The sequence below is a fragment of the Chiloscyllium plagiosum genome, unplaced genomic scaffold (assembly GCF_037043375.1).
Source record: "Chiloscyllium plagiosum isolate Xiang-an unplaced genomic scaffold, Cpla_swu_hap1 HiC_scaffold_40, whole genome shotgun sequence".
Taxonomy (NCBI): domain Eukaryota; kingdom Metazoa; phylum Chordata; class Chondrichthyes; order Orectolobiformes; family Hemiscylliidae; genus Chiloscyllium; species Chiloscyllium plagiosum.
In genome coordinates this window covers 22,693,672-22,721,035 of record NW_028270178.1, presented here as the reverse complement: position 1 = coordinate 22,721,035, position 27,364 = coordinate 22,693,672, and the positions used below count along the sequence as shown (strand labels likewise).

The window sequence follows — 27,364 nt, the reverse complement described above, 5'->3', positions numbered from 1 at the left end:
TAGAGCATAGGAGACTGAGGTGGGGTGTGGTCAGTGGGGGTGGGGTGGGGGGTTGGGGTGGGGCGGGGTGGGTGCTAGTGCACGGGCAGAATCTTATCAATGTGTATAACTTCGTGAGAGGCATGGATAGGGTGAATGCACTCACTAAGGTTAGGGAAGCGAGGACTAGAGGGCATCAGTTTAAGGTCAGAGGGTAAAGAACAAAGGGGAAACCTGAGGGGCAATGTTTCTACAGAGGGTGGTAGGGATATGGAATGAGCTGCCAGCGGAAGTGGCTGAGGTGGGTACATTAACAACATTTAAAAGGCCTTTGGATAAATTAGATTTGATTATATTCCCTACAGTGCGGAAACAGGCCCTTTGGCCCAACAAGTCCACACCGTCCCTCCGAAGAGTAACCCACCCAGACCCATTTCCCTCTGACTAATGCACCTAACACTGCCGGCAATTTAGAATGGCCAATTCACCTGACCGGCACATCTCTGGACTGTGGGAGGAAACCGGAGCAACTGGAAGAAACCCAGGCAGACGTGGGGAGAATGTGTAAACTCCACACAGACAATTACCCAAGGTTGGAATCGAACCTGGGTCCCCGATGCTGTGAGGCAGCAGTGCTAACCAGTAAGCCACTGTGCCGCCTTAAATACATGGATAGGAAAGGATTAGAACGATATGGGCCAAGTGCAGGGAAATGGGCTTAGCATGGATGGAAATTTTGGTTTTCATGGACCAGTTTAGGCCGAAGGTCCTGTCTCTATGCTGTCGGATGCCGTGACTGTATAACTGGGAGCAAGAGGAGGCAATTCAGACCGTCAAACTTACCCTTCCCATCCCCTGCCCTACATTTATTAGTCCTCTGCAGTGACAGCTAGAGGTCAGGAAGTCCCAACACTTAAGCAATTGCAATTTTCTGGTAAGCTCTGTGCCCTCTCTATGTTGGAAAGAATTGTACACGTTCAGGCAGAATTTTCTATCCTTTTCAAAAAAAGGCAACATCATCTCTCTGGCAATTGTATCTCTCACGTTAAACAAACATTGGAAATGGAAATCAATAGAATGTGGGGCGTAATATCGTATCAGTGTTTCAGCAATATGATCTATGTTCAGTGTGATGTCCTCTCCCAACCTTCATCGAGCTAACTCTATCTGTGTAACCCATTAAAATTATAATTACACTGGAGAGAAATGTAAGAGTGCTTCAGCACAGAGAGGTCTATATGTCCTTGTGCATGAATCACAGCAAACTAGTGTGCAGGTACAGTGGGTAATAAGGAAAGCAATTAGAGTGTTGGCATTTATTGCAAAAGGAATAGAATATAAAAGTAGGGAAGTATTGCTACAAGTGTACAAAGCATTAATGAAGTATCTGGAGAATTGTGTGTAATTTTTGCCTCTTTATTGGAGGAGGGAAGCAGTTTAGAGGAGGTTCACTCGATTCACGCTAGAGTCACAGTCGTAAAGCCACAGAGATGTACAGATACTGCATCAGGAAACAGAGCCTTCAGTCCAACTCGTCCATGCTGACCAGATATCCCAACCCAACCTAGTCCCACCTGCCAGCCCAGGGCCCCATCCCTCCAAAACCTTCTTACTCATATACCCATCCAGATGCCTTTTAAATGTTGCAATTGTACCAGCCTCCACCACTTCCTCTGGCAGCTCATTCCATACACGCACCACCCTCTGCATGAAAGAAATGCTCCTTAGGTCTCTTTTATATCTTTCCCCTGTCACTCTAAACCTATGCCCTCTAGTTCTGGACTCCCTGACCCCAGAGAAAAGACTTTGTCAAGTTATCCTATCCATGCCCCTCATGATTTAAAAAACCTCTATCAGGTCACCCTCAGCCTGCAACACTCCAGGAAAAACAGCCCCAGCTTGTTCAGCCTCTCCTTATAGTTCAAATCCTCCAACCCTGGCAACATCCTTGTAAATCTTTTCTGAACCCTTTCAAGTTTCACAATATCCTTCCATCAGGAAGGAGACGAGAATTGCATACAATATTAGGTTTTTGCTCGAAATGTCGGATTTTCCTGCTCCTCGGATGCTGCCTGAACTGCTGCGCTTTTCCAGCGCCACTCTACTCCAGAATCTGCATACAATATTTCAATGTCCTAACCAGCATCCTGTAAGCCGCAACATGACCTCCCAACTCCTGTACTCAATACTCTGACCAATAAAGAAGCACATACCAAACACCTTCTTCACTATCCTGTCTACCTGGGACACCACTTTTAAGGAACTATGAACCTGCACTCCAAGGTCTCTTTGTTCAGCAAGACTCCCTAGGACCCTACCATTAAGTATATAAGTCCTGCTAAGATTTGCTTTCCCAAAATGCAGCACCTCACATTTATCAAAATTAAACTCCATCTGCCACTCCCTGGCCCATTGGCCCATCTGATCAAGATCCGGTTGTACACTGAGGTAACGTTCTTTGCCATCGACTACACCTCTAATTTTGGTGTCATCTGCAAACTTACTAACTATACTTCCTATGTTCACATCCAAATCATTTCTATAAATGATAAAAAGCAGTGGACCCAGCATCGATCCTTGTGGGACACCATTGGTCACAGGCCTCCAATCTGAAAAGCAACCCGCCTCCACTACCCTCTGTCTTCTACCGTCAAGCAAGTTCTGTATCCAAATGTCTAGTTCTCCCTGTATTCCATAATATCTAACCTTGCTAAGCAGTCTAACATGAGGAATCTTGTTGAACGCCTGGGAACTATAGACCAGTAGGCTTATCATCTGTGGTGGGTAATTTACTTGAGAAGATTCTGAGGGATAAGATATACATGCATTTGGAAAATTAGGATTTGATTAGGAGTAGTCGGCATGACTTTGTGTGTGGGAGATTATGTCTCGCAAACCTCTGTCTTCTACCTTTGAGCCAGTTCTGTATCCAAATGGCTAGTTCTCCTTGTATTCCATGAGATCTAATCTTACTAACCAATCTCCCATGGGGAACCTTGTCGAGGCCTTACTGAAGTCCATATGGATCATGTCTACTGCTCTGCCCTCATTAATCCTCTTCTTGTTCTCAGAGAGGTCGTCAAAGACACAGACTCTGAAACGTCTGGATGTGGATGGGTTTTAGGGTCAGTTTGATGATAAGACTTTCAAGTTTTAAAAACTACTCTTGTACAATGAAAGGGGAGTGGCCAGTTCCCTCAGCCCGGCATCTCCCTGGTTTTAACACAGGAGTTGTTTTTGTCGCTGCTGGACCCAAGCGAAGCAGGTCCAGGCTGGTGCTCTCTCTCTGACTTTTCTCCTGTCAGACCTTGTGTTTGACTTTACCTTTTGTGCCAAGGGGTGTTTATGGGGATTGTTGCTGGCATTTGGAGCAGCATCAGTTGGGATGATCTGTTGGGTTTTCAGACAGGTTAAGTTATTCTGTATTCTGTTCTCTTTTGTTCGGGTTTCTCCCCCCACTTATATTTCTCACCCCGTCTCTCTCTCTCTCTCACTCTATTCCAACTCTCTCTTTTCCATCTCTCTCAGTACACAACCATCTCTGTGCCTCCCCTCTGTTTTTCTCTGTCTCTTCTCCATCTCTCTCTCTTCTCAATCTCTCCCCTCTGTTTTTCACTGTCTCTCTCACTCTCTCTCCCTGCCACTGTCTCTCTTTGCCCATCTCTCTCCCCATTTCTTTCTCTCTTTCATGACCTCCTGTCACTGTCTTTCTCTCTCTCCCCCTGTCTCTCTCCCTTTACCCACACCTATCTCTATCTCACTGCCACTGCCTCTTTCTTCCCTGTCTCTCTCTCTGTCACTATCCCCCAGTCACTGTCTGTCTCTCTCTCCACTCTGTCTTACTCTCTCTCTGCCTCTCTCCCTCGACCCTGCCTATCTCTCTCTCTCCCACCTTCTCTCTCTCTCTTTCTCCACCTTTCTCTCTCTGTCTCTCCCCTGTCTCTCTCTTCCCCCATCTCTCTCTTTCCCACCCATCTCTCTCTGTCTCCCCCTGTCTCTCCCTCCCATCTCTCTGAATGTGTTAACGCTGCTGATTTTGAAATCATGACATTTCGCCGGGTGAGAGGCAACAATGGCTTTGTAGGTGAAGACAGGAATATTTGAGTATTTGACTATTTCCAGTTGAAAGATGAAACATGATGCACTTATGAATGGTTCAACTTCACTCTATGTTCGATTATGAAGGACCTGAATGAGCTGAACGTCTCCAATGCTCAAAAACAGAGACACAGAGTTATTCACTTCCTCTTGTCCATCTGTAAAATTCTACAAGGTTGACTCTCTTTGCCTAAGTGAGGGGTAACTGACTTACTCAAGGGCTAGTACAAACTGACAAATCACACAACACCAGCTTATAGTCCAATATGTTTATTTGGAAGTGCTAGCTTTCGGAGCGCTGCTCCTTCATCAGGTGGGTATGGGGTATAACTACCTAATGAAGAAGCAGTGCTCCGAAAGCTAGTGCTTCCAAATAAACCTATTGGACTATAACCTGGTGTTGTGTGATTTGTAAGTTTATCCACCCCAATCCAACATGGGCACCTTCAAATCAAGTGCTAGTGAAACAGACTAGGCAGACAGAAAGCCAGATGGCATGTCTGAAAGGTATAAAGGCCCCTTTGTCTTCCTCCAAGACAGTACCGAACACCTAAAGGAACCTTCATTGGGTTGTGGTGCTGCCTGGATTAGTTAGATATTGTCAACATGAAGTGGACAGTCAGTCATTTTAATCATAAACAAAGAACTGGATATTGGAAATCTGAAACAAGAAACGGAAATTGCTGGAGAAACTCGACATTCTCTCTAGGGATGCGACCAGACCTGCCGAGTTAATGTTTCAAATTCAATGACCCTTCCGCAGAACTGGACTCGAAACATTAACTCTGTCTTCTCTCCACTGTTTTCAATTAGCAACTCTTCCTGCCCCATGTTGGAGCAGGCTTTTTATCTTAATCTGCCGAATAACGTCACACTCGGGCAGCTGCACCTTTTCCAGACTTGAAAATTAATCCTTGGAAATTTGCGTGAGTTATAAATTCCTCTCGTTCACCCTGTCCAACAAAAATAGGCTTGTTTCTGAGCGTGGCAACAGACCACTTTACCAAGATTCGAATGCTCAAATTGTTTCCTTCTCAAACCTTGTAGGTTTATAAAGCAATAACTGAACAGATTATCTTTGAAGCAAAAGGCAAATGCATTATTTAACTTTAATTTGGAAAATCTGGCTCACTGCAGTGAGAATTCAATCTGTTAGGTTCCAGAATACCCTGATTAGGTGCCACCTTGTGGCCCATGAACCAATCTACCAGATCCAACATAGGGTCATACAGCACGGAAATAGACCCTTCCGTCCAAACCAATGCGTGACAAACATAATCCCAAACTAAATTAGTCCCACCCACCTGCTCCTGGTTCATATCCCTCCAAACCTCATGTACTTATTTAAACACCTTTTAAACATTGTAACTGTGCTCACACCCACCTCAGGAAGTTCATTCTGCACATGCCCCTGTCTCAGTGGATCAAACATGCCCCTCATGTCTTTTTTAAATCTTTCTCCTCTCACCTTAAAAATCTGCCCCCTTATCCTGAAATCCCCTGCCCCAAGGAAACAAACACCTGCCATTCACCTTATCTGTACACCCAATGATTTTATGGACCTCTACAAGGTCACTGCTCAACCTCCTACACTCCAGTGAAAGAACGTTCCAGCCTTCCCTTATAACTCAAGCTCTCTACCCCTAGCAACATCCCGGTAAACCCCTTGCAAATCCTCTACAGTTTAATAACGTCCTTCCTTATAAGTTTGTAAGTGGTTAGCACTGCCGACTCATGAGACCAGGGACCCAGGTTTGTTTCCAGTCTCGGGTGACTGTATGTGTGGAGTTTGCACGTTCTCCCTTTGTCCGTGTGGGTTTCCTTTGGGTGCTCTGGCTTTCTTCCACAATCCAAAGATGCGCAGGTTAGGTGAACTGAACAAATGAAATTTGCCCCATAGTGTTCACAGTTGTGGGCGAGAGACAGAGAGATGTGGAGAGAGGGATGGGGAAAGAAAGAAACAGGGAGAGAGAGAAAGATGGGGCGATAGAGTAAGAGAGAGAGAGAGGGAAACAGACAGAAAATGGAGGAAGGGTGCCAAAGTCTGGGGGGAAAGGGGGGGCAAAGATGAAAGAGAGAGAGCAAGGCAAGAAATACAAAGTGGAGGCCGAAAGAAAAATGAGCCTGGCATTTAGAGAGAAAGAGAGAGAGCGACAGCAAGAAAGACAAGGAGAAAAGTAAATGGAGAAAGAGACACACAGGGAGAGAGAAAGAGAGAGAAGGAGGGACAGATAGACTCAGCGAGAAACAAAATTAGAGAAATGGAGGAAAAGACTGGCAGACATACAGAGAGAGGGAGAAACAGAGAGAGAGAGAGACAGAGAGGAACCAAAAAATGAGAGACAGACAGGGAGAGAGACACACAGAGAGATGGAGAAAGATAAAGAGACAGAGAGAGTGAGAGAGAGAGAGAGAAGGGGGAAATGAGGCAGAGACAAAGTTAAGCAAGAAGTGACATGCAAACGCTAAAGACCATTCCAGCTGGTCTCAGCTTTCTTTCCCAAAGGCTTTTCAGTATCTCTCACTCTCACTGTCCCATGAAGGAAAGAGTCGAGAGTGTGGTGTTGGAAAAGCACAGCAGGTCAGGTAGTGTCCGAGGAGCAGGAGAATCGACGTTTCGGACCTATCCCTTTCATCAAGAATCGAGCTTATGCCCGAAATGTCGATTCTCCTGGTACTAAGATGCTGCCTGACCTGTTGTGCTTTTCCAGCGCCACACTCTCGACTCTGATCTCCAGCATTTGCAGTTCTCACTTTCTCCATGAGGGACAAAGCTGGTTCCAGGATGCTGACAGGGGCAGCATGGCTGATTTGGGGAGCCTGAAAGGATCCAAACTGGGATTGAGATTCTCACAAAGACAGGAACAGACAGACACTCTCCCCAGTCAGACCATATGGCAAGAGGATAATGGCCGTTTTAAATACCCCCAGGGTCTGTCACTTAAACCCCACCTCCTCCCACATCCCATATGTGACATCATCTCGTCAGCTCCCAGTTTCCTCTACCTGGAACACACCTCCCCCAGGAATGGAACACATCAGCCACCAACTTTGTGAGATTCGAGGAGGATGTGGGAGAAAGCAACATGTTTAGCCCAGGTCTGGCCCAGTCTGTCTCTGCCCCACCCCCACTGGACCCAGACTTGGAATACACACAGACACAAACCTCAGTGCAGCCAGGACACACTCATTTATTCCACCAATGAACACAAAGTTCTTGCAAAATTGAGCTCAAGATTTTATTTGGCACCAATTTAATGAAACTAAAACAAACAAATCAGCAAACTTGAGTTTGAGAGTTGAACAAATGATAATAAATCCATCATACAATTGAACGCGCCGTATTTACAGTTTAATTATACAAATAGACACAAGTTTGATCTTCACAAAATTGAAATGGCGGATGGAATTGAACTTAAGATGGTTAAACAAATGCACTTCATTCTGAGGAATAGGTTTAAGGATGTTTCAAGGCTGTTCCACTTTTTCATCGATAGTTGGTGCTGGCAAGAAACCGCTTGACACAAATTGTATGAAAGATGTTTACACTCAGGGCAGTGTCAATCACTTTATAAAGTCAGAAGTCACGCGGCACCAGGTTACGCTTCAACAGATTTAATTGAAATCAGACATGTTTCCAGAGTGCTGTTCCACATCATGACTGCACACACGCCATCAATGTCAATTTCCCTCTGCTGAACTCTGCAAATACCATTTCCAAACACTTAGACACATACGGCCCGATCTCCCTCTGCTGGGGAGTTAAATGTTTTACATCATATACACACACAAACGAATGTTTTTCCCCCTCTGCCAGGGACTGTAAATATTTAACACACATACACAAACAACCATTATCTCCCTCTGCTGAGGACTGGAAATGTTAAAGATGTTTAAACTCAGGATGTTTAGACAACCACCTGATGAAGGAGCAGCGCTCCGAGAACTAGTGCTTCCAGATAAACCTGTTGGTCTCTTACCTGGTGTTGTGTGATTTTTAACTTTGAACTGAGGGCAGTGTCAATTACAGCACACACACCACCAACAGCAATCTCCCTTCGTCACAGTCACAGTCACAGCTCAATGCCCCGTGCTGGAAATGTTTTACACACACACACACACACATATAGACACACACACACAGACTTCTCTCTGCTGGGGACTGGAAATGTTTTACACATACACCCACACATCCACACACACACACACACATTTCTTTCTCTGCTGAGGACTGGAAATATTTTACACACACACACACTGACCTCTTTCTGCTGGAGACTGGAAATGTTACACACAGACACACACTCATATCCACACACACAGGCACACAGACACACACACACACCGACGTATCTCTGCTGTGGACTGGAAATGTGTTTTACACACACACACACACACACACAGACCTCTCTCTGCTGTGGACTGGAAATGTGTTACACACACACACACACACACACACACAGACACAAACACACACACACACAGACGTATCTCTGCTGTGGACTGGAAATGTGTTACACACACACACACACACACAAACACACATAGACACACACACACAGACACACACACACAGACCTCTTTCTGCTGGAGACTGGAAATGTTACACACAGACACACACTCACACCCACACACACAGACCTCTCTCTGCTGTGGACTGGAAATGTGTTTGACACACACACATAGACACACACACAGACACACACACACACAGACCTCTCTCTGCTGTGGACTGGAAATGTGTTTTACACACACACACACACACACACACACACACACACACACACACACACACACACACACACACACACACACACACACACACACACACACACACACACACACACACATATTAGTCCCACAATATGAGGGATTGTGAACGGCATCTAATGATCTCATTCACACCAAATTTCAATATGTTGGGAATAATTTAAGAACAACAGCACAACTGGACAAAAATCTCATCGTAGGAATAGCAGACACTGAGGTTTTACAGCTTTGGACTGCTGGAATGGAACAGCAATATGATAACACTACACATATGAGAAGAGATTTAACAGCACTCCAAGATGAGAGAGCAGTTAGCACTGTAGATGAACAATGTATAGACTGGCTGACTGGAAACTCCAGTGCTTACAAGGGCAACGTAGCAAATATGCTGAATCTGATAGAGTATTGGATACTCCATTTCCGCAGGCAATGCTAGTTTCTGCTGGAACCCCACACTCCAGCAGTTGTACATAGCTGATTGCTCTCAATGGTCTGGTTTAATAAAGAGGTAAGTCTGCATAGAGAGTTACAGTCCTGATCATTCCTCTTACTTACACTTACCTGATCGAACAAATTGTGTCTAGTGTTTTAATTTTAATTTACCTATTGTACAAATATAAAAGCTCAACATATCAAAAGCAACAGTTTGAGAGCATTATCTTTATCGGGCCTATCTCAACATATATTCAAATATATCCAGAAACTGCTCAGAGCTGTTCTGGTGACAATCTGGCTTCCTTTTAAAGTCCTATTGCACAATGGGAATCCATGCTATAAAGTTGTTTGAGATATTACATTGCTGTAGGTGGTGTCCTGGTGTGTTGGCATTTGAGAGGTGCTTTCCTGATCAGTAGATTTACTTCGAGGCTGACAGAGAAATCAGAACTCATATCAAAAAAGTGAACAAGAGGGTAGCGAAAGAAATGTAGTAAATATTTCTGCCAATGTACAATCTGCATGATCCAAGTCAAGATTAGAGTGGTGCTGGAAAAGCACAGCAGGTCAGGCAGCATCCGAGGAGCAGGACAATAGATGTTTTGGGCAGGACCTTCATCAGGAACGAGCGTGTGTAACGTTTTCAGTGATGAAGGGCTCCTGCCCAAAATGTTGATTTTCCTGCTCCTCAGGTGCTGCCTGACCTGCTATGATTTTCCAGCACCACTCTTAATCTTGACTCTGATCTCCAGCATCTGCAGTCCTCACTTTCGCCTAATCTGCATGATCCCTCGACCGAGAACAATAAACTCCCACCTCTTCTGTTCCTCAAGGGACTGGCATGTGCCAGTTGCCAGCCCTGGATTTCTAATGAGTCCTTATTTCAATGATATATTGCTGTGAGTTTGAGCACAATCCCTACTAGTGCAATTCAGTGCAATTTGGGAACTTCGATCCATCATTCATTTCAATTCTCCTTCACACACCCAGATGGGCAGCAACTCTTTCACATGGAAGCTCAACTCTTGTGGTGCACAATACAGAGAGTTATCAGACCAGCCATTTGTGGAATCTCCTCTGTGCAGTGCTGGGTTGGTCAAAACAAAACTAAATATCAATCCCTCTGCAGAATATCTAGCTATTTCAAATTCACCAAGTTGGTTGAGCTGCATTTTTGGACATCATCGCAAGTAATATCGAGGGGGAAGCAAGGATTTGTAATGACTAACCTTATTGTGCTGTGTCTTCGATTTGTTGCTTACTATGGGGCATCCAAAAATTAAAATGATAATCGATATGACGAGCTCCAGAAATGCAAGGAGGAAGAGGGCGATGATGAGACCTAAGCGATATCTCTGTGGAGAAGCAGCAAGAATATGTTAAAGGCATTTTGAACCAAGTTGCATTTTCCAAGTCTATCAATTGTATGCCCAGAGACAAGGAAATTGATCTAGACACCCAAAGTGAGCTTTCAGTTGGTGGAACATTACATTTGATGCAATGGGAGTTAAAGGGATTTTGCACATCCTTTGTCACTGACATAGGAACAAGTCAATTTCACTGCCATGATATCCAACTGAAAAGGAAACCCAAGTCACTGGGTAATGGGGAGCTGTGAGGAAGAGTGAAGGAAACAGTGGATTAGGATGTGAAGCAAAGGGTCAGAGAATGTGAGGATGGTCCAGTGGCACATTAATTAGCACCGTTGCCTCGCAGTACTAAGGACCTGAATTCAATTTCACACTTGGGCAACTGTCTGCCTGGAGTTTGCTGTACTCCCTGTTTCTGCATGGGTGCCCTCTCACAGTCCAAAGATTTTCAGGTTAGGTGGATTGGCCCATAGTACCCAGGGATGTGCATCTGGATCTCCAGCATCTGCAGTCCCCACCTCTGCCCAAGGATGTGCAGGCTGGCTGTGTTAGCCATGGGGAAATGCAGGGCCACAGGATTGGGCAAGGGTCAGTGGTAATCTCGATATACCATATAGTCTGCTTCCACACTATAGGAATTGTATGTACATTGGCAGTTCCACCTAAGAACTCCATGTGAATGCTTAAATTACATTTAAAATTAGAACCTCTTTCCTGTTTCTCCCCCCATATTCTGTAAGATTGAGATTATCAATGTAATTCAGTCATTAAGATACCAATCAAGAAAGGTCTTTCAACTCTTCATGTTGTCATAATGTGATTTTTCTTAATTTTCACTTCTTCTGGAAAGGGATTGTGGGGCTAATCTGACATGTACATGGGGTAAGAATGTGTGTCTGAAAAGATATTGTGAGGGAGATGAACATCAATTACAACGTGTCAAACACACAGCATAAGCTCCCCATTGACCCGATACCATAAACCACTCAAATTGACCCATTTTTAAAAACAAAGATCGTGTAAATAAAGAATTAAGTTTCGTACTTACAGCCAAAGCAATGGACCAAGAATCACAAATATTTCCCGAATAGCAGACAATATCTGTTGTCCAAACGTGCAAATTCATGGAAACCTGGATGACACTTGCGACAGCAACAAGGGCACTGACTGTATTCATGATCAGGTAAGCCACAAACTTGGAAGAAAAAGCAATGTTTAATTCAGACATCTGTAACTGTTGATAATATCATAATGCTGCAAGCGTATTACATTGACATTGGGGAAGGCATTTGACACATTTTTAAGACATGTTCATGGGATGTGGGGTGTCACTCAGTCTGTTGTTAACATCCATCTCTAATTATCCAGAAGGTAGTTGGGAGTCACGTGTAGGTCAAATCAGCTAAGCCTGGCAGTTTTCCTTTTCAAAAGGATATTGTTGAACCAGTTTGGATTTTACAACAATGGCCAATGGTGACATTTTTCTTCCAGATTTTTTAAAATTCAAATTTTACAATGTGCCATGATGGATTCAAACTCATAACCACAGATCATAGGTTTCAGAGTCTACATCACAAATCACAGTGACACTCAGCCCAGTGACAGTGCAGCTTAGATTGGTTAAATAGTTAAACCCTGCCACTAATTTCTAACATTTCAGGACCCACTCAATACGCGTTATGATTAAAACTTCTGATAATTCCCCATTTATCTACTGTTTTAAAAGGAAGCAATCACAAACTGCCCAGAGCGCAGAACAACCTTAAATCTCTTCATGTTGAGGTGATTATTCTCTACATTCTCTGTTCTGAAATACCTCCTTAACTTTGAGCCTGAGGAAGCAGATGGCAATGATTGTCACTTCTGTAACTCATGTTTGATTCTAACCATGTAATCTTTCCTTCACAATTAAAAAAACCCCATAAATTGCTGGAGAAACTCTTCAGGTCTAGCAGAATCTGTGGAGAGTAAGCAGAGTTAACATCGAACAACGAAAATGTTTTTTGCTTTGACTATAATAAGAAAAAGGTTGGTATATATGCTGACGATGGGGGCATGGGAGAGGAGGAGTAAGCAACAGGTGGAGATGGAGCTCAAGAAGAGAGAATAAAGTTGAACAGACAAAGAATGGCTTATGGTCAGCCTGGAAGAATAACTAGTTTCTAATGGGGACCAATAGTGCCTGACAATGGGTTGTTTCAGGTAGCAGCCTATGTGACAACAAGGCCTGGTGTTGGACTAGAAAAGTGGACAAGGCCAGTCATCATTGTCAGACTGTGGAAGCGATGGCCTAATGGTATGATTGCATGGACTGTTAACCCAGAGACCTGGGTTCAGAGACCTGGGTTCAAATCCCTCCACGGCCGATGATGGGATTTGAATTCAATAAAAATCTGGAATTAAGAGTTAATGGTAACCATGAAACCATTATCAATTGTTGGATTCACTAATGCCTGTTAGGGAAGGAAACTGTTGTCTGGCCTCGAAGTGATTCCAAAAATGCACTATGTTGACGCTAATTTCACTCTGAAACAGCTTCACAATCCATTCAGGTCAAAGACAGAAAGGAAATAAATGCCAGCATTACCAGTGACATCCCACATCCCTGACAAGATGTCTTAAAAAGTTATGAAACAATCTGTTTGCCATCATTATGATCCACACACTGTCGAACCCAAAATAAAAACAAAATATGTCCACTGTCATGCTGGTAGTGATAAATATTTACAATAATTGGGTAGAAATTAGGAGAGCATGACTTTTTCCCCCACTGAGAGGAGGAGCTGGAATCTGCAATGCAATGACTTTAAATTGGTGAAAAGACACAGAGCAGACAGATTCAGTCTTATCTTTTGAAGCGACTCTTAACCCCTAATCAGATAGCTGCTTGGTAAAAGGAAAAATGAGTCATTGCTTTGCACATTCAAAGAAATAGCACAGAAATTTGTGCTATTTGAGTTTCATAGATTGGAGATTCGATTGTGTCGAGTAAAAGATAATCTCAAGAGGAAACTGTTCGAGCTCTGTGAAGTCAGGCTGATCATTACAATGATGTTGCAGTACAAAATTGCACATACAAATATCCATCTTGGAAATGAAGCTTCATCCAACGCAAGAAGCAATGGCATCAAATGTTTGGAATGGCTGCCACTACCACGTTATTGGTAGTGGAATGACCTTGTGATGGAAGATAAGGTAGCTGATTTGTACTGGCCATTTTATTTGGAAGAATGCAGTACATGAAGTAGCATAGGCCTTAGCACGCTATCAATAAAGCATTCTGCTAAACTAGTCCATGCTAACTGGCATTCTCCTGCTATAGTTAATCCCCTAAGTGTCAACATTGTTTTCTTTTCATTACACTCTCAAGAGCTTCTCCAATTTCCAGTTAAATGCGTTCATTGAGGAATTAGAAAAGAACTTGAAGAGAAAGAACACAGAAATTTTGAAGGGAAAAGGAGTGAGGAGGTCATTCTATCAATTCCACCTTCCAAATACGATGGCAAAATAGCCTTGGATATGATCTTTCCTGATCATTGGCTCATTGTAAATCTTAAGGCTAGTTTTAATTCGCATATTAACCAGTTATTATGAGTGATTTGAGGCAAAGCTATATTCATGCAACACACATCTACGAGTCTGTTGCCATGTGCTTGTAAATTGGGAAATTAAGGTTTCAGCTTTCTCTAATTGTAGAGGGGACAGTGCTAGAAGATTATCCACTGGGAGACATTTGAGCCTTTCAAGAGATCAATGAATGTCCATTTCCTGAACCTGCTGTGGAAACCTTCCAAATGCTGGCTGCCTTCCTTAATTCGGGTTGGTTGATGTCAGCCACTATTTTAGGAACTGCTGGCAACCCTCTGTCCCCTGTCACAGTATCATCTCTCAGCTCTGGTATCTGCAGTTGATCCTATGCTGCCTTCCTAAAGCCAGCCCATGGCATCAGGTCCCCGATCGCACGTTATCTGATTGCTGGTGGATTGAAAAACCTACTCACTCTCTATTTTCCCCTTGCGCCTGAGATTTAATAACACAGCACGTCCATTTGCTCTGCCTGTCCATGATGTTGGTCTCAACCTAATCCCCACCTCAGCAAAAACACAATTATCATCAATTCATAGCACAAGTAAAGTATTTTGTTAAGTGTGAGGTGTTCTCGGCACTCCTCAACGATTCCCAAATGGAAAGATTTTCTACGTGTGCTCAATTAAAAACCTCATTCATCGATTCACAATTGATGCTTACTGACTGTCCTCGATACATAGAGTGCTGGAGTCATGGAGCTGTGCTGCATGGAAATGGGTTGGCACGGTGGCTCAGTGGTTAGCACTACTGCCTCACAGTGCCAGGGACACGGGTTTGAATCCAACCTCAGGCCCCCCTTGTGTGGAGTTTGCATATTCTCCCTGTGTCCTGGGTTTTCTCTGGGTGCTCCGGTTTCCTCCCACAATCCAAAGATGTGCAGGTTAAGTGAGTTGGCCATGCTAAATTGCCCATAGTATTCAAGGATATGTAGGTTAGGTGCATTAGTCAGGGATTAAAATATGATAATAGGAGAGGAAATGGGTCTGGGTGGGTTACTCTTCAGAGGGTTGGTATGAACCTGTCGGGCAGAAGGGCCTGGTTCCACACTGTAGTGATTCTATTCTATTCTATAGTTACAGACCCTTTGATCCGACTTGTCCATGCCGACCAGATATCCTAAATTAATCTCCTCCCATTTGCCAGCACTTGTCCCATATCCCTCTTACCCTTCCTTACTAATGTACTCATCCAGATGCCTTTTAAATTTTGTAATTGTACCAGAGTCCACCACTTCCTCTGGCAGCTCATTCCATACATGCACTATCCAGTGAAAAAGATGCCCCTTAGGTCTCTTTTAAATCTTCCCCCTCTCATCCTAAACCAATGCCCTCTAGTTTTGGACTTCCCTACCCTGGATAAAAGACCTTGGCTATTCACCCTATCCATGCCCCTCAAAATTTTATTAACCATCATCAAATTTACTTGGACCACCTCAGGTGGAATCAATCTCAACTTTGCTTGTTTTACAGAAACTCTTCACCTTCCTGTCTGCTGCTGAATTATTTGTGTCATCGATAGTCACAGGTGAGATGCCAGAAGACTGGAGGTTGACTCATGTGGTGCCACTGTTTAAGAAGGGTGGTAAGGACAAGCCTGGGAACTATAGACCAGTGAGCCTGACATTGGTGGTGGGCAAGTTGTTGGAGGGAGTCCTGAGGGACAGGATGTACATGTATTTGGAAAGGCAAGGACTGATTAGGGATAGTCAACATGGCTTTGTGTGTGGGAAATCATGTCTCACAAACTTGATTGAGTTTTTTGAAAAAGTAACAAAGAGGATTGATGAGGGCAGAGCGGTAGATGTGATCTATATGGACTTCAGTGAGGCATTCGACAAGGTTCCCCATGGGAGACTAGTTAGCAAGGTTAGATCCCACAGAATACAGGGAGAACTAGCCATTTGGATACAGGACTGGCTGAAAGGTAGAAGACAGAGGGTGGTGGTGGAGAGTTGTTTTTCAGACTGGAAGCCTGTGACCAGTGGAGTGCCACAAGGATCAGTGCTGGCTCCTACTTTTTGTTATAAATGCTTTGGATGTAAGCATAAGAGGTACAGTTAGTAAGTTTGCAGATGACACCAAAATTGGAGGTGTAGTGGACAGCGAAGAGGGTTACCTCAGATTACAGCAGGATCTGGACCAGATGGGCCGATGGTCTAAGAAGTGGCAGATGGAGTTTAATTCAGAAAAATGTGAGGTGCTGCATTTTGGGAAAGCAAATCTTAGCAGGACTTATACACTTAATGGTAAGGTCATAGGGAGTGTTGCAGAACAAAGAGACCTTTGAGTGCAGGTTCATAGCTCCTTGAAAGTGGAGTTGCAGGTAGATAGGATAGTGCAGAAAGCTTTTGGTATGCTTTCTTTTATTGGTCAGAGTATTGAGTACAGGAGTTGGGAGGTCATGTTGCAGCTGTACAGGACATTGGTTAGGTCACTGTTGGAAAGATGTTGTGAAACTTGAAAGGGTTCAGAAAAGATTCACAAGGATGTTGCCAGGGTTGGAGGATTTGAGCTATAGGAAGAGGCTGAACAGGCTGGGGCTGTTTTCCCTGGAGCATCGGAGGTTGAGGGATGACCTTATAGAGGTTTATAAAATTATGAGGGGCATGGATATGATAAATAGATAAAGTCTTTTCCCTGGGGTTGGGGAGTCCAGAACTAGAGGGCATAGGTTTAGGGTGAGAGGGGAAAGATATAAGAGAAACCTAAGGGGCAATTTTTTTCACACAGCATGTGGTACGTGTATGGAATGAGCTGCCCGAGGAAGTGGTGGAGACTGGTACAATTGCAACATTTAAGAGGCATCTTGATGGGTATGTGAACAGGACGGGTTTGGAGGGATATGGGCCAGGTGCTGGCAGGTGGGACTAGATTGGGTTGGGATATCTAGTCGGCATGGACGGGTTGGAACGAAGGGTCTGTTTCCATGCTGTACATCTCTATGACTCTATAACTATTCCATTGTATTGTTTGGCTTGAGAATACTTTTTGGAAAACCTGTCTCCAAAAAGCACCTGAACAGTACAACAGAGAATGATTCCCTTTTGAAAAATGAGCTTCTCTCTGCTTCATGACTTCTGAATGTTAAAAGCCTTGCAAGGTAATATGCATTCAGAGATATAGGCGTTCATGCAATTCCATTCTAAGTCATTTGACACAATACGTTGAAGCCAGCATTCTGTCTATGATGTGTAACTCTGTGCCAGTGAATATCCTGACCATTGAGCAATCCGCCAAATTTCCTTTTCCACTGAAGTCAGTTGAAATGAAACTTGGTCGCAAGAAAAAGCAGGTTGCTACTGTGCAAATTACCATTTTTAACGACTGTCAAATGTCAAGGTTAACCACATTTATGCGCGCCAAAACTAATCAATAGGATGTGACTTCACAACTCTCCATATAATGTATCTAGTAACCAGAACTTCAAACTCAATCATCTTTCCCAGCTTTTCAGTTCATTATTCAAATGGAAAACACATATGGTGGTTACTTACCCGAACAGTAGATATTGTCTTTTCCACAGTATGCCATATAAACCCACAAAGTACAAACTGAAAAAGACAATTGAATTTCTGGTAATGAGACCTGTCTCTGATGACAACAATTTGCTTGATAGTCCTATCGAACAGGGACCGAGAGATTCAGGTACATAATACTTTGAAATTTGTATCACAGTTACGAAGGTGTTTAACATGCTTGCCTTTAATGCTCAGACCTTTGAGTCTAGGAGTCAGGACATCATGTTAAGATTATATAGAACATTGGTGAGGCCTCTTCTAGATTATTGTGTGCAGTTCTGGTCACCCAGCTAGAGAAAGGATATTGTTAAATTGGAGAGAGTTCAAAAAGTATTTATTAGGACGTTGCCAGGAATGGGAGGTTTGAGTTATAAGGAGAGACTGGATAGACTGGGACTTTTTCACTGGAGCATGGGAGGTTGAGGGGTGACCTTATACAGGTTTATAAAGTTATGAGGGACTTAGATAAGGTAAATAGCAAAGGTCTTTTCCCCAGGGTTCAAGAGTTTAAAACTGGGAGATATATATTTAAGGTGAGAGGAGAAAGTTTTAAAAAGGATATGAGGGGCAAGGTTTTTTTAACACAGAGAGTGGTTTGTGTGTAGAATGAACTTCCAGTGGAAATGACAGATGCAGGTTACAACATTTAAAAGACTTTCGGATAAGTACATCAATAGGAAAGGTTTGGAGGGATTGGAACAAACGGAGGCAAATGGAACTAGTTTAATTTGGGAACATGGTCAGTGTGGACTAGTTGAACCAAAAGGTCTGTTTCCATGCTGCATAACTCTATAACCAATTAGATTACCTACAGCATGAAAACAGGCTATTTGACCCAACAAGTCCTCACTGACCCTCTGAAGAGGAGCACACCCAGCACCATTGCCCTACCCTATATTTACCCCTGACTTATACAGCTAACACTATGAGCAATTTAGAATGGCAAATTCATCTGACCTGCAGATCTTTGGATTCTGGGAGAAAACCATGTAGACACAGGGAGAATGTGCAAACTCCACACAGACCATTACCCAAGGCAGGAATTGAACTCAGGTCCTGGTGCTGTCAGGCAGCAGTGCTAACCACTGAGCCACCGTGCCACCCCTTGATACATGAATGCAACAAAATGGTGATTGGCAGTAAGTCTTTGGTATCTGCACTTTGTTCCCAATTTCTTTCTATTCATTTTTATCTATCAGTAAAATGTATGGAGCAAAAGCTAACCAAGCATGTATATTTGTTGGCGTGCTTCTGTCTGATTAGAATGCTGTCCAAGGATATCAAAAACAGATAAACCTTTGGTGGATTTGCATCAACATGGACTTGAAGAAATGGAAAAGAGCATTTTGTAAATGGTCAGATGTTATGCAGAACGTAACTGTAGAGAGAGTCAGGCATCGATTTGGGGAATTACTCATATGTGGCCATAGAATGTTCATATTCATTTGCCCTTTGGAATTAAAAGTGCAAATGATAACTTAGGGAGTGAAAACAACTTTTCAGTTATAGCAATGTTGAGCAAAACTGAAAATAGCGCAAAGGCCCCTTTAATATACTTGCAGAATGTGAGGTGGAATAACATGCTGTATTAAATTTACTGAAATAGTGTACACCTCAGTGGGAGTCATATGGTGCCTGTACAGATTTAGAGATATTGTTTTTTATAGTGCAGAAAAGAATAGATACTTTGTTGTAAAAATTCACCAAATTTTAGTTTAATACAGCAACAGAAATGTAAATACCGTCAAAGCATTTATATATTGAGGACTATATTTGTTTCTTAAAAAAACTTGGTTCACTATGTATTATAAAACAATAGATACATTAGCATTAAATATCAAACAGTATACATATTATCATTATATATTATACTTTGAAATATAGATAGCTTTATATCTGTATACTTAACAAAAAAATCTTTAGCAGGGCTTGAGGGAATTTGTAAATCACTTCAAGGTATGAAAGTGCATTCCTGTTTGAAAAGCCAAAGCGATTGAGTCCCTATTCTTTACAACAACAAAAAATGACTGAGTGGTGACTTATAACTATGCAGGAAAACATTCAAACGGTTCAGTAGGAAAGAAAAAGACATCAATAAGGAGTCTCCACAAGTGGAGAGTCCAACGGAAGTAGGTCTGAATCTAACAATTGTTCTAATCAATCCAAAGGATGTGTGGGGAATCACGCTTTAATCTAATAATAGTGAGAATGTGAGAAATAGAATCATTTTGATGAACAGATTTAACATATCTGATCTGTTACCCATTCTAAGTTGAGGTTTTGCCTTTTATACATTAATGTCCAGCTTCAAGATGAAATAATGCCAATAACAGATTAAGAATGGTAAACTTTCCATGCAAAAGAATGTTGGGCAAAACATCCTCTTCTTAGGAGTTGAGGAGGAGTGAATAGCTTCCAAAATGGCATTGAGTACATTGGATGTGTACATACATTGTGTACATACATTGGATGAGTACATTGGATGTGTACATACCGACAGGCCGATCCACCACTGGATTCTGTACTTCCCTTCCATTGACACAGGTCGCAGAATTAATGGCGTCCAGCAGATTATAAAAAATACTCCCAACACAATCTGAGCAAACTAAACAGAAGGAATATCACATTGTGCTATCACCGTATATTATTCAAATTCAAACGAAGTCTCTCTGGGTTGGAGAGATGGAAAGGTGATGGAAATGAAATTGAAGAAAGTAACAATGCAAGTAAAACCACTTTGAAATGTGAAGATGATATTTGGGTTATATCCAATGCGTGGTGGTCTCCAACATTGAATCCCCTCAACACTGAAAGACTTCGTGTATACTTTTCAGGCATATTGCAGTAATTTGTCAAGATGCTATCGACAGTATGTATTGGACCTTTCATCCATCAGTCAGAAGGACAAGAGCAACTAATATATGGAAAATATATGATTTCCAGTCGAGCACTGAGTCAGGCAGACTCATTAAATATTATATATTATCAAGCAATGGATATATGATCATTATATATTATGCGTTATCAATTAGGGGATATAGGTTCACTATATATTCTCAAAAAGTAGTCATAGAGATGTACAGCATGGAAACAGACCATTCGGTCCAACTTGTCCATGCCGACCAGATATCCTAACATAATCTAGTCCCATTTTCCAGCACCTGGCCCATATCTCTCCAAACCCTTCCTATTCATATACCCATCCAGATGCCTCTTAAATGTTGCAATTGTACCAGCCTCCACTACTTCCTCTGGCAGCTCATTCCATGCACGCACCACCCTCTGTGTGAAAAAGTTGCCCCTTAGGTCTCTTTTATATCTTTCCCCTCTCACTTTAAACCTTTGCCCTCTAGATCTGGACTCGCCCATCCCAGGGGAAAGGCTTTGTTTACTTATCCTATCCATGCCCCTCATGATTTTATAAACCTCTATGAGGTCACCCATCAACCTTCGCTGCTCCAGGGAAAACAGCCCCAGCCTATTCAGCCTCTCTCTATCGATCCACTCCTCCAATCCTGGCAACATCCTTGTAAATCTTTTCTGAACTCTTTCACGTTTCACAACATCCTTCTGGTAGGAAGGAGACCAGAATAGCATGCAATATTCCAAAAGTGGCCTAGCCAACCTCTCAACTCCTGAACTCAATACTCTGACCAACAAAGGAAAGCAGAACATTTATCTGAATTAAACGTCATCTGCTACTCCTCAGCCCATTCGCCCATCTGATCAAGGTCCCATTGTAATCTGAGGTAACCTTCTTCACTGTCCACTACACCTCCAATTTTGGTGTCATCAACAAATTTACTTACTATACCTCTTATGTTCATATCCAAATAATTTATATAAATGATGAAAAGTAGTGGATAAAAGCAAATTACTGCGGATGCTGGAATCTGAAACCAAAAGAGAAAATGCTGGAAAATCTCATTAGGTCTGGCAGCATCTGTAAGGAGAGAAAAGAGCTGACATTTTGAGTCTAACTGACCCTTTGTCAAAGCTGTAGTGTGTAGCTGAAAAGTAGTGGACCCAACACCAATCCTTGTGGCACTCCATTGGTCACAGGCCTTCAGTCTGAAAAACAACCCTCCACTACCACCCTCTGTCTTCTACCTTTGAGCCAGTTCTGTATCCAAATGGCTAGTTCTCCCTGTATTCCATGAGACCTAACCTTGCTAACCAGTCTCCAGCGGGGAACCTTGCCAAATGCCTTACTGAAGTCCATATAGAACACGTCCACCACTCTGCCCTCATCAATCCTCTGTTACTTTTTCAAAAAACTCAATAGATCTATTTTCATTATATATTATGTGTTGTGAAATAGTAGGTATATCAGCATTATATACCTATGCTATCAAGCAATAGATATATTAATTTATATGTTATCAAGTGTTGGATATATGATTCCTAACAGTTGCTGGAACATATACTTGAATATTGAGCCTTACATCATGTTAGAATTCTCGTCAGCACATTAAATGCCCTGGTTCAGAAACATGGACCTTTCCAAAGATAACTGGGAGCGGAAAAGGAATATGATTCTCCCCAGAGCCTTCCATATTCCTCATGATTTATTCTTGATATTATTCATACACTAATGCCTGTGAACTTGGTAACTGTGTTTACATTTCTCTGACAGGGTGTTTTGAAACGTTTAATGTTGATGAGACAGGGTGGTGCATTTAAGAAGAATCTTTGACCGAGGTGGGTCAGTGTTCCACACTGGTAACTGACAAGAACCAGGAACAACTTGTCTTCATCTTAGCATTTTGTCATGTCCTTCCACCCCTCCTGCTTGCCTTCCAATTTCCTACATCATGTTTTCAATATGAAGCAAACCGAATGAATCTCTTTTATCTCATTTGTCATCAGCCTGCGAATATTACCTGAAGCCTATTTTGTTCAAAGCATCTTCAAAGGCAATTGCTAATGCTGAGGACCAAGAAAGGGATTTTTTGCGATTTACAAAATGCAGACTTACACCCAATGATTTGTGTCTTCCCATCTGAGTCGCTGAGGCGGATCCTGCTCCAATGGGTAGGTCAGTCTGGGGGCTTTGATATCTCTCTGCAGTGTTACTTGTCCCAGATTCCGCAGTCAGACAGGAACCAGCAACCCTAGGGTCACTGCTCAGCGAAGTCTCCATGTCCCAAGATGAAGACCTGCATGAACGAGAGGGAAGTGAATCAGATTTAAAGACTTAATGTTTCATGTTATTGGGAAGAAACTGAGTTCATTTCAGCCTGACAGTGGCTGTTTTGTGAAAACAAAATTAAGTTGCCAGACCATCTAAAGCAATCCATTTGGAAGTTAGTTCTTTCCTTGAAGCCTCAAATGCTTTCAGTTTGGTTTGATTTAGCAATTCAGTTTACATAGCTTTGTGATTACTTCAGTTGTACTTATTGAGGATTTTAGGTTTTTTTTGTCTCTTTATTCAGAGGAATATTTCAAGAGAACATTCTCTCCAAGTCTTCAAGTTTAGATGCTGGCAGCAATCCATTTTCAATCCATGTCTTTCTATACCCTCCCACGCTCCGATCTGTTACCTCCCTTGAAACATGACATGCCCAGCTTTAGTCCAAAGTGCCCTCTGCATTTATCAGATTTACCCAAACGGGCGACTGCGTTGGCAGCAGCCTTGGGCTGAATTTCACAGGGATTGGAACAATTACCTCCCTAGAGAGGTAATCCCTTGCTCGTCATTCTGATGATGCACTCCATCATCCCTTCGTCCCAACATTGCTGCTTTTACTGCAAATCTCACCTTTACCTAACTACCCACATGTTTAAATTAAGTTGGACATTCAGAATTCATAATTTCAGTTCCTTCTGGGTTTTTTTTTGCCAGACTGATATCTCACTCCCTTCTTTTCAAGTTTCAGGTTACAATTTTGCCTACTTTTAAAAAATCTGTATCTTGCCTCACGAACCTAATGATGCAATAAAAAGGATATGCAAACATTTGTGCAAATATTGCAATAAAAATGATCAGTTAAAATGATCGAAAGATCAGACAGCATTTTGCTGGTAAATGGGCAAATGACGGCAGGACCCTGGGGATCACTAAGTTTTAAAGGAACCTGGGTGCTCATTTACCTTGCATAAAATGGCAAAGAAAGCAAACTTACCCTTAGTAGTCGACAACATAGAGTTTAAGAGCAAGAAGGTTATATTTGAACTTCACAAAATGTTGGTTCGACCACAGTTAGAGTATGGTGAGCAGTCCTGGAATCCACATGGTAGGAGGGATACGATAGCAGTGGAGAGAGTGCAGAGGAGATTTACCAGGATATTGCCTGGTGTGGAACAGAAGAGTTTTTCCAGGATGTTGCCTGATTCAGGGCAGAGGAGGTTTTCAGGATGTTGCGTGGGCTGGAGCAGAGAAGATTTTCCAAGATGTTGTCTGGTCTGGAGCAAAGGAGATTTAGCAGGATGTTGCCTGGTCTGGAGCAAAGGAGATTTACCAGGATATTGCCTGGTCTAGATCAAAGGAGATTTACCAGGATGTTGCCTGGTCTAGATCAAAGGAATTTACCAGGATGTTGCCTGGTCTGGAGCGAAGGAGATTTACCAGGATGTTGCCTAGTCTGGAGCAGAGGAGATTTACCAGAATGTTTTCTGGTCTGGAGAGTTTCAGTCCTGAAGAGAGATTGGACAGACTGCAGTTGTTTTCCATCGGTCACAGAGGTACACATCTCTGAGATATATAAAATTATGATGGCAGGGAGAAACTTTTCCCCTTATGGAGGGGGTTCAATGACCATGAGAATCGATTGAAGGTAAGGGGCAAGAGATTCAGAGGGGATGTGGGGAATTTAGATGAGAGTGGTCTTGGAAAAGCACAGCAGGTCAGGCAGCATCCGAGGAGTTGGAAAATGATTTCCCTGCTCCTCTGCTGCTGCCTGACTTCTGTGCTTTTCCAGCACCACTCTGATGTTGACTCTGATTTCCAACATTGGCAGTCCTCACTCTTGGGGAATTTATTTTCACCCAGAGGTGGAGGGTATCCCGAACTCATTGTCTGTAAGGGTGGTCAAAGCAGAAATACTCATCACATTGAAGAAGTATTTAGGTATACACTAGCGATGCAGTAGTAGGCAAGACTAGGATTCAAGTGCTGAAAAATGGGATTGGAATAGATAGGTATTTGACTGGCATCAACGTGATGGGACGAAGGACATTTTCCTGCAAACCTCTATGTCTTTGACACAGAAAATGCATTTTGATATCAACGCTGCACTTGAACAGACTGAACCGACATTCAGTGGTTGTGATTTGTTGTCCGAGTTGGGGGAACTGCTGTACACACCAACAAAGGACAGTCACACCAGCACACGACTCGCATTTTGTACAAAGTTCCGACTACATTTTTGGGGTGCAATTCGCTGGAACTTTCATGTACAGTATATCGCGGGAGCAACAGAATATTCACTCAAGGAAAGTCATCACGTCGCTATATGTTGACAACTTGGAATGAAGATATTGATGAGATCGGTGCGAACTGACTTCACCTCCCAAATCGACATTTCTCATTCAAAACCACTTTGCTGGAAGTGGCATCGGGCGAGGCATTCACTGGATCTCACTTTTGCACTGAGAGCCATACCATTGAAAGATTACCATTAAAACCACACAGAGAGCATGCTGGAGAAATTCAGCGAATCTGACAACATTCGTGGAGAGAGAAACATTGTTAACCTTTCCAGTCCGGAGTAACTGGACTTCCCAGGTATTTCGTTTTTTTCAGAAAGATTATATTAATTGCAACATCAACAACAAAAAAAAACCCAGAAATTGTTGAAAAAGCTCAGCAGTTCTGGCAGTATCTGTGCCGAGAAATCAGGGTTAACCTTTTCAGTTGAGTGACCCGTCCTCAGAATTTGTTCGGACACATTAACTCCGATTTCTCTGCACAGATGCTGCCAGACCTGCTGAGCTTTTCCAGCAATTGCTGTTTTGGCTCTGATTCCCAGCATTAATTCCAGTTGATCCCGAAAGCAAAAGAAAAGTAGTTTAGTTTTAAAAAAGGAATGATAGGAAATTTAAGGACAATCCCACCTGTGGTGGTCACTGACTTTGCATCGGGATCCTCAGACAGACGTTTGGGAAACGGATTCTCTGACCTGGCGACTTGTCCCCCTCTCGGCGCACACTCCGCTCACGGGCATGAGATTGTTCACTTCAGAGGGAATAACAGCAGATTGTTAAAACCAGCCGCCAAGGGATAAGATTAGATTCCCTACACAATGGAAACAGCCCAACAAGTCCACCCACCCAGACCCATTTCCCTCTGACTAATGCACCTATCACTATGGGCAATTTAGCATAACCTGACCTGCATAGATTTGGATTGTGGAAGGAAACCGACGCAGACACTGGGACAACGTACAAACTCCAGACTGACGCCCGAAGCGGGAATCGAACCCGGGTTCCTGGTGTTGTAAGACAGCGGTGCGAACTACTGAGCCACCGTGCGGCCCAAGTGAGCTGGAGGCCTTTTTGAGCAGCTGTAAAGCCAAGACCATTCCCACTATCTCCCCTGGCGTGCATTATCCTCAGTCTGATTGAGGTCCAGTCTGGATTCTCTTGTGATGAAGTTGGTGGTGTCCCTACCTCTGAGTCAGGAGGTCCTGGTTCAAATTCCCCTTGCCGCAGGAGGGTGGACTAACATCACTGAATAGGTTTATACCCAAAACACATCTTTGTGAAAAACTGAAGGAGGAACCACTAATAAAGAGAAAGATATGCTAGAAGGACGCCCCTGGCCACCTGCACCCACTCAGCCGAAGCCGTTTGAGTAGAAATTTACAATGAATTAACTTGCTGCTCACGCTGCAATTGGGATCAGTAAAGAACTTTCAGCTCGTCGTATCGAAGTCTCAAGTCAAACTGCTTAATATTCAAGAAAAATGTTTAACGTGCCCGTTCTGAAAGGTCAATGGACTTGAAATGTTCATTGTTTTCTCTATCTTACAGATACTGCCAGACCTGCTTAGTTGCCCCAGCATTTTTGTGTCTGTTTGAGTGTGTTTAATGTGCCTGTTTCGGTCCGACTTTAACCAAACGTCTCCAGTTTGACTCACTTACCTCGAAAGACTTTACAACAGCTGAAACACGCAGGGAAACTGTAGAGTTCGGCATGGCTCAGTGATGTGTACTGGCATCAAAGCCCCCTTATCTCGTTCACGAGGTAAAGCCTTTTTTTCACTGAGCACGGAAAACGACAAGCGATGGGTCTAACAAAAGATAGTTTTGGTGGTTTAAAACGGATATTGTTGCGAGATGATTTGGTGGCTGAGCGAGAGAGAGAGAGGACGCGTGGTCATCTTCTTGCTTCCGGTCCCCACATGATGTCCTCGCCTTGACCCATTCCCCGTGGTTTCTGCAGCTACAGACAGTGTGAGTGGGGAACAAGCTATGCCTGCCGCCTCAATGCACAGCTCAGAACTGTCAAAGGTTTTGCACATTGTTCAGTAGCCACATCCAGTGGTTTCAACACCTGTACTCGCTGAGGCAGGTGCCCATTTGAGTCCACCTTGACTCAAGGTAGCAGTTATCTCCCTCTGCCAAATCGCCAAATCTAATTCCTTATTCAACTTAAGTGTTTGGC

At 43.0% G+C, this 27,364-nt stretch overlaps 1 protein-coding gene across 1 annotated transcript; it reads right to left on the bottom strand.

The window, feature by feature from the left end:
* Positions 1-9,409: 9,409 nt before the first annotated feature.
* On the bottom strand, positions 9,410-25,910 carry LOC122544136 (uncharacterized). The gene is made up of 7 exons (XM_043683176.2): positions 25,813-25,910; positions 22,736-22,916; positions 20,252-20,362; positions 17,734-17,790; positions 11,701-11,847; positions 10,512-10,637; positions 9,410-9,714 (listed from the first exon to the last, which is right to left on the bottom strand). Exons 2-7 carry the CDS (start codon positions 22,898-22,900, stop codon positions 9,619-9,621), a joined length of 702 nt encoding a protein of 233 aa, XP_043539111.2. The 5' UTR covers positions 22,901-22,916; positions 25,813-25,910; the 3' UTR covers positions 9,410-9,618.
* Between the last annotated feature and the right edge of the window lie 1,454 nt (positions 25,911-27,364).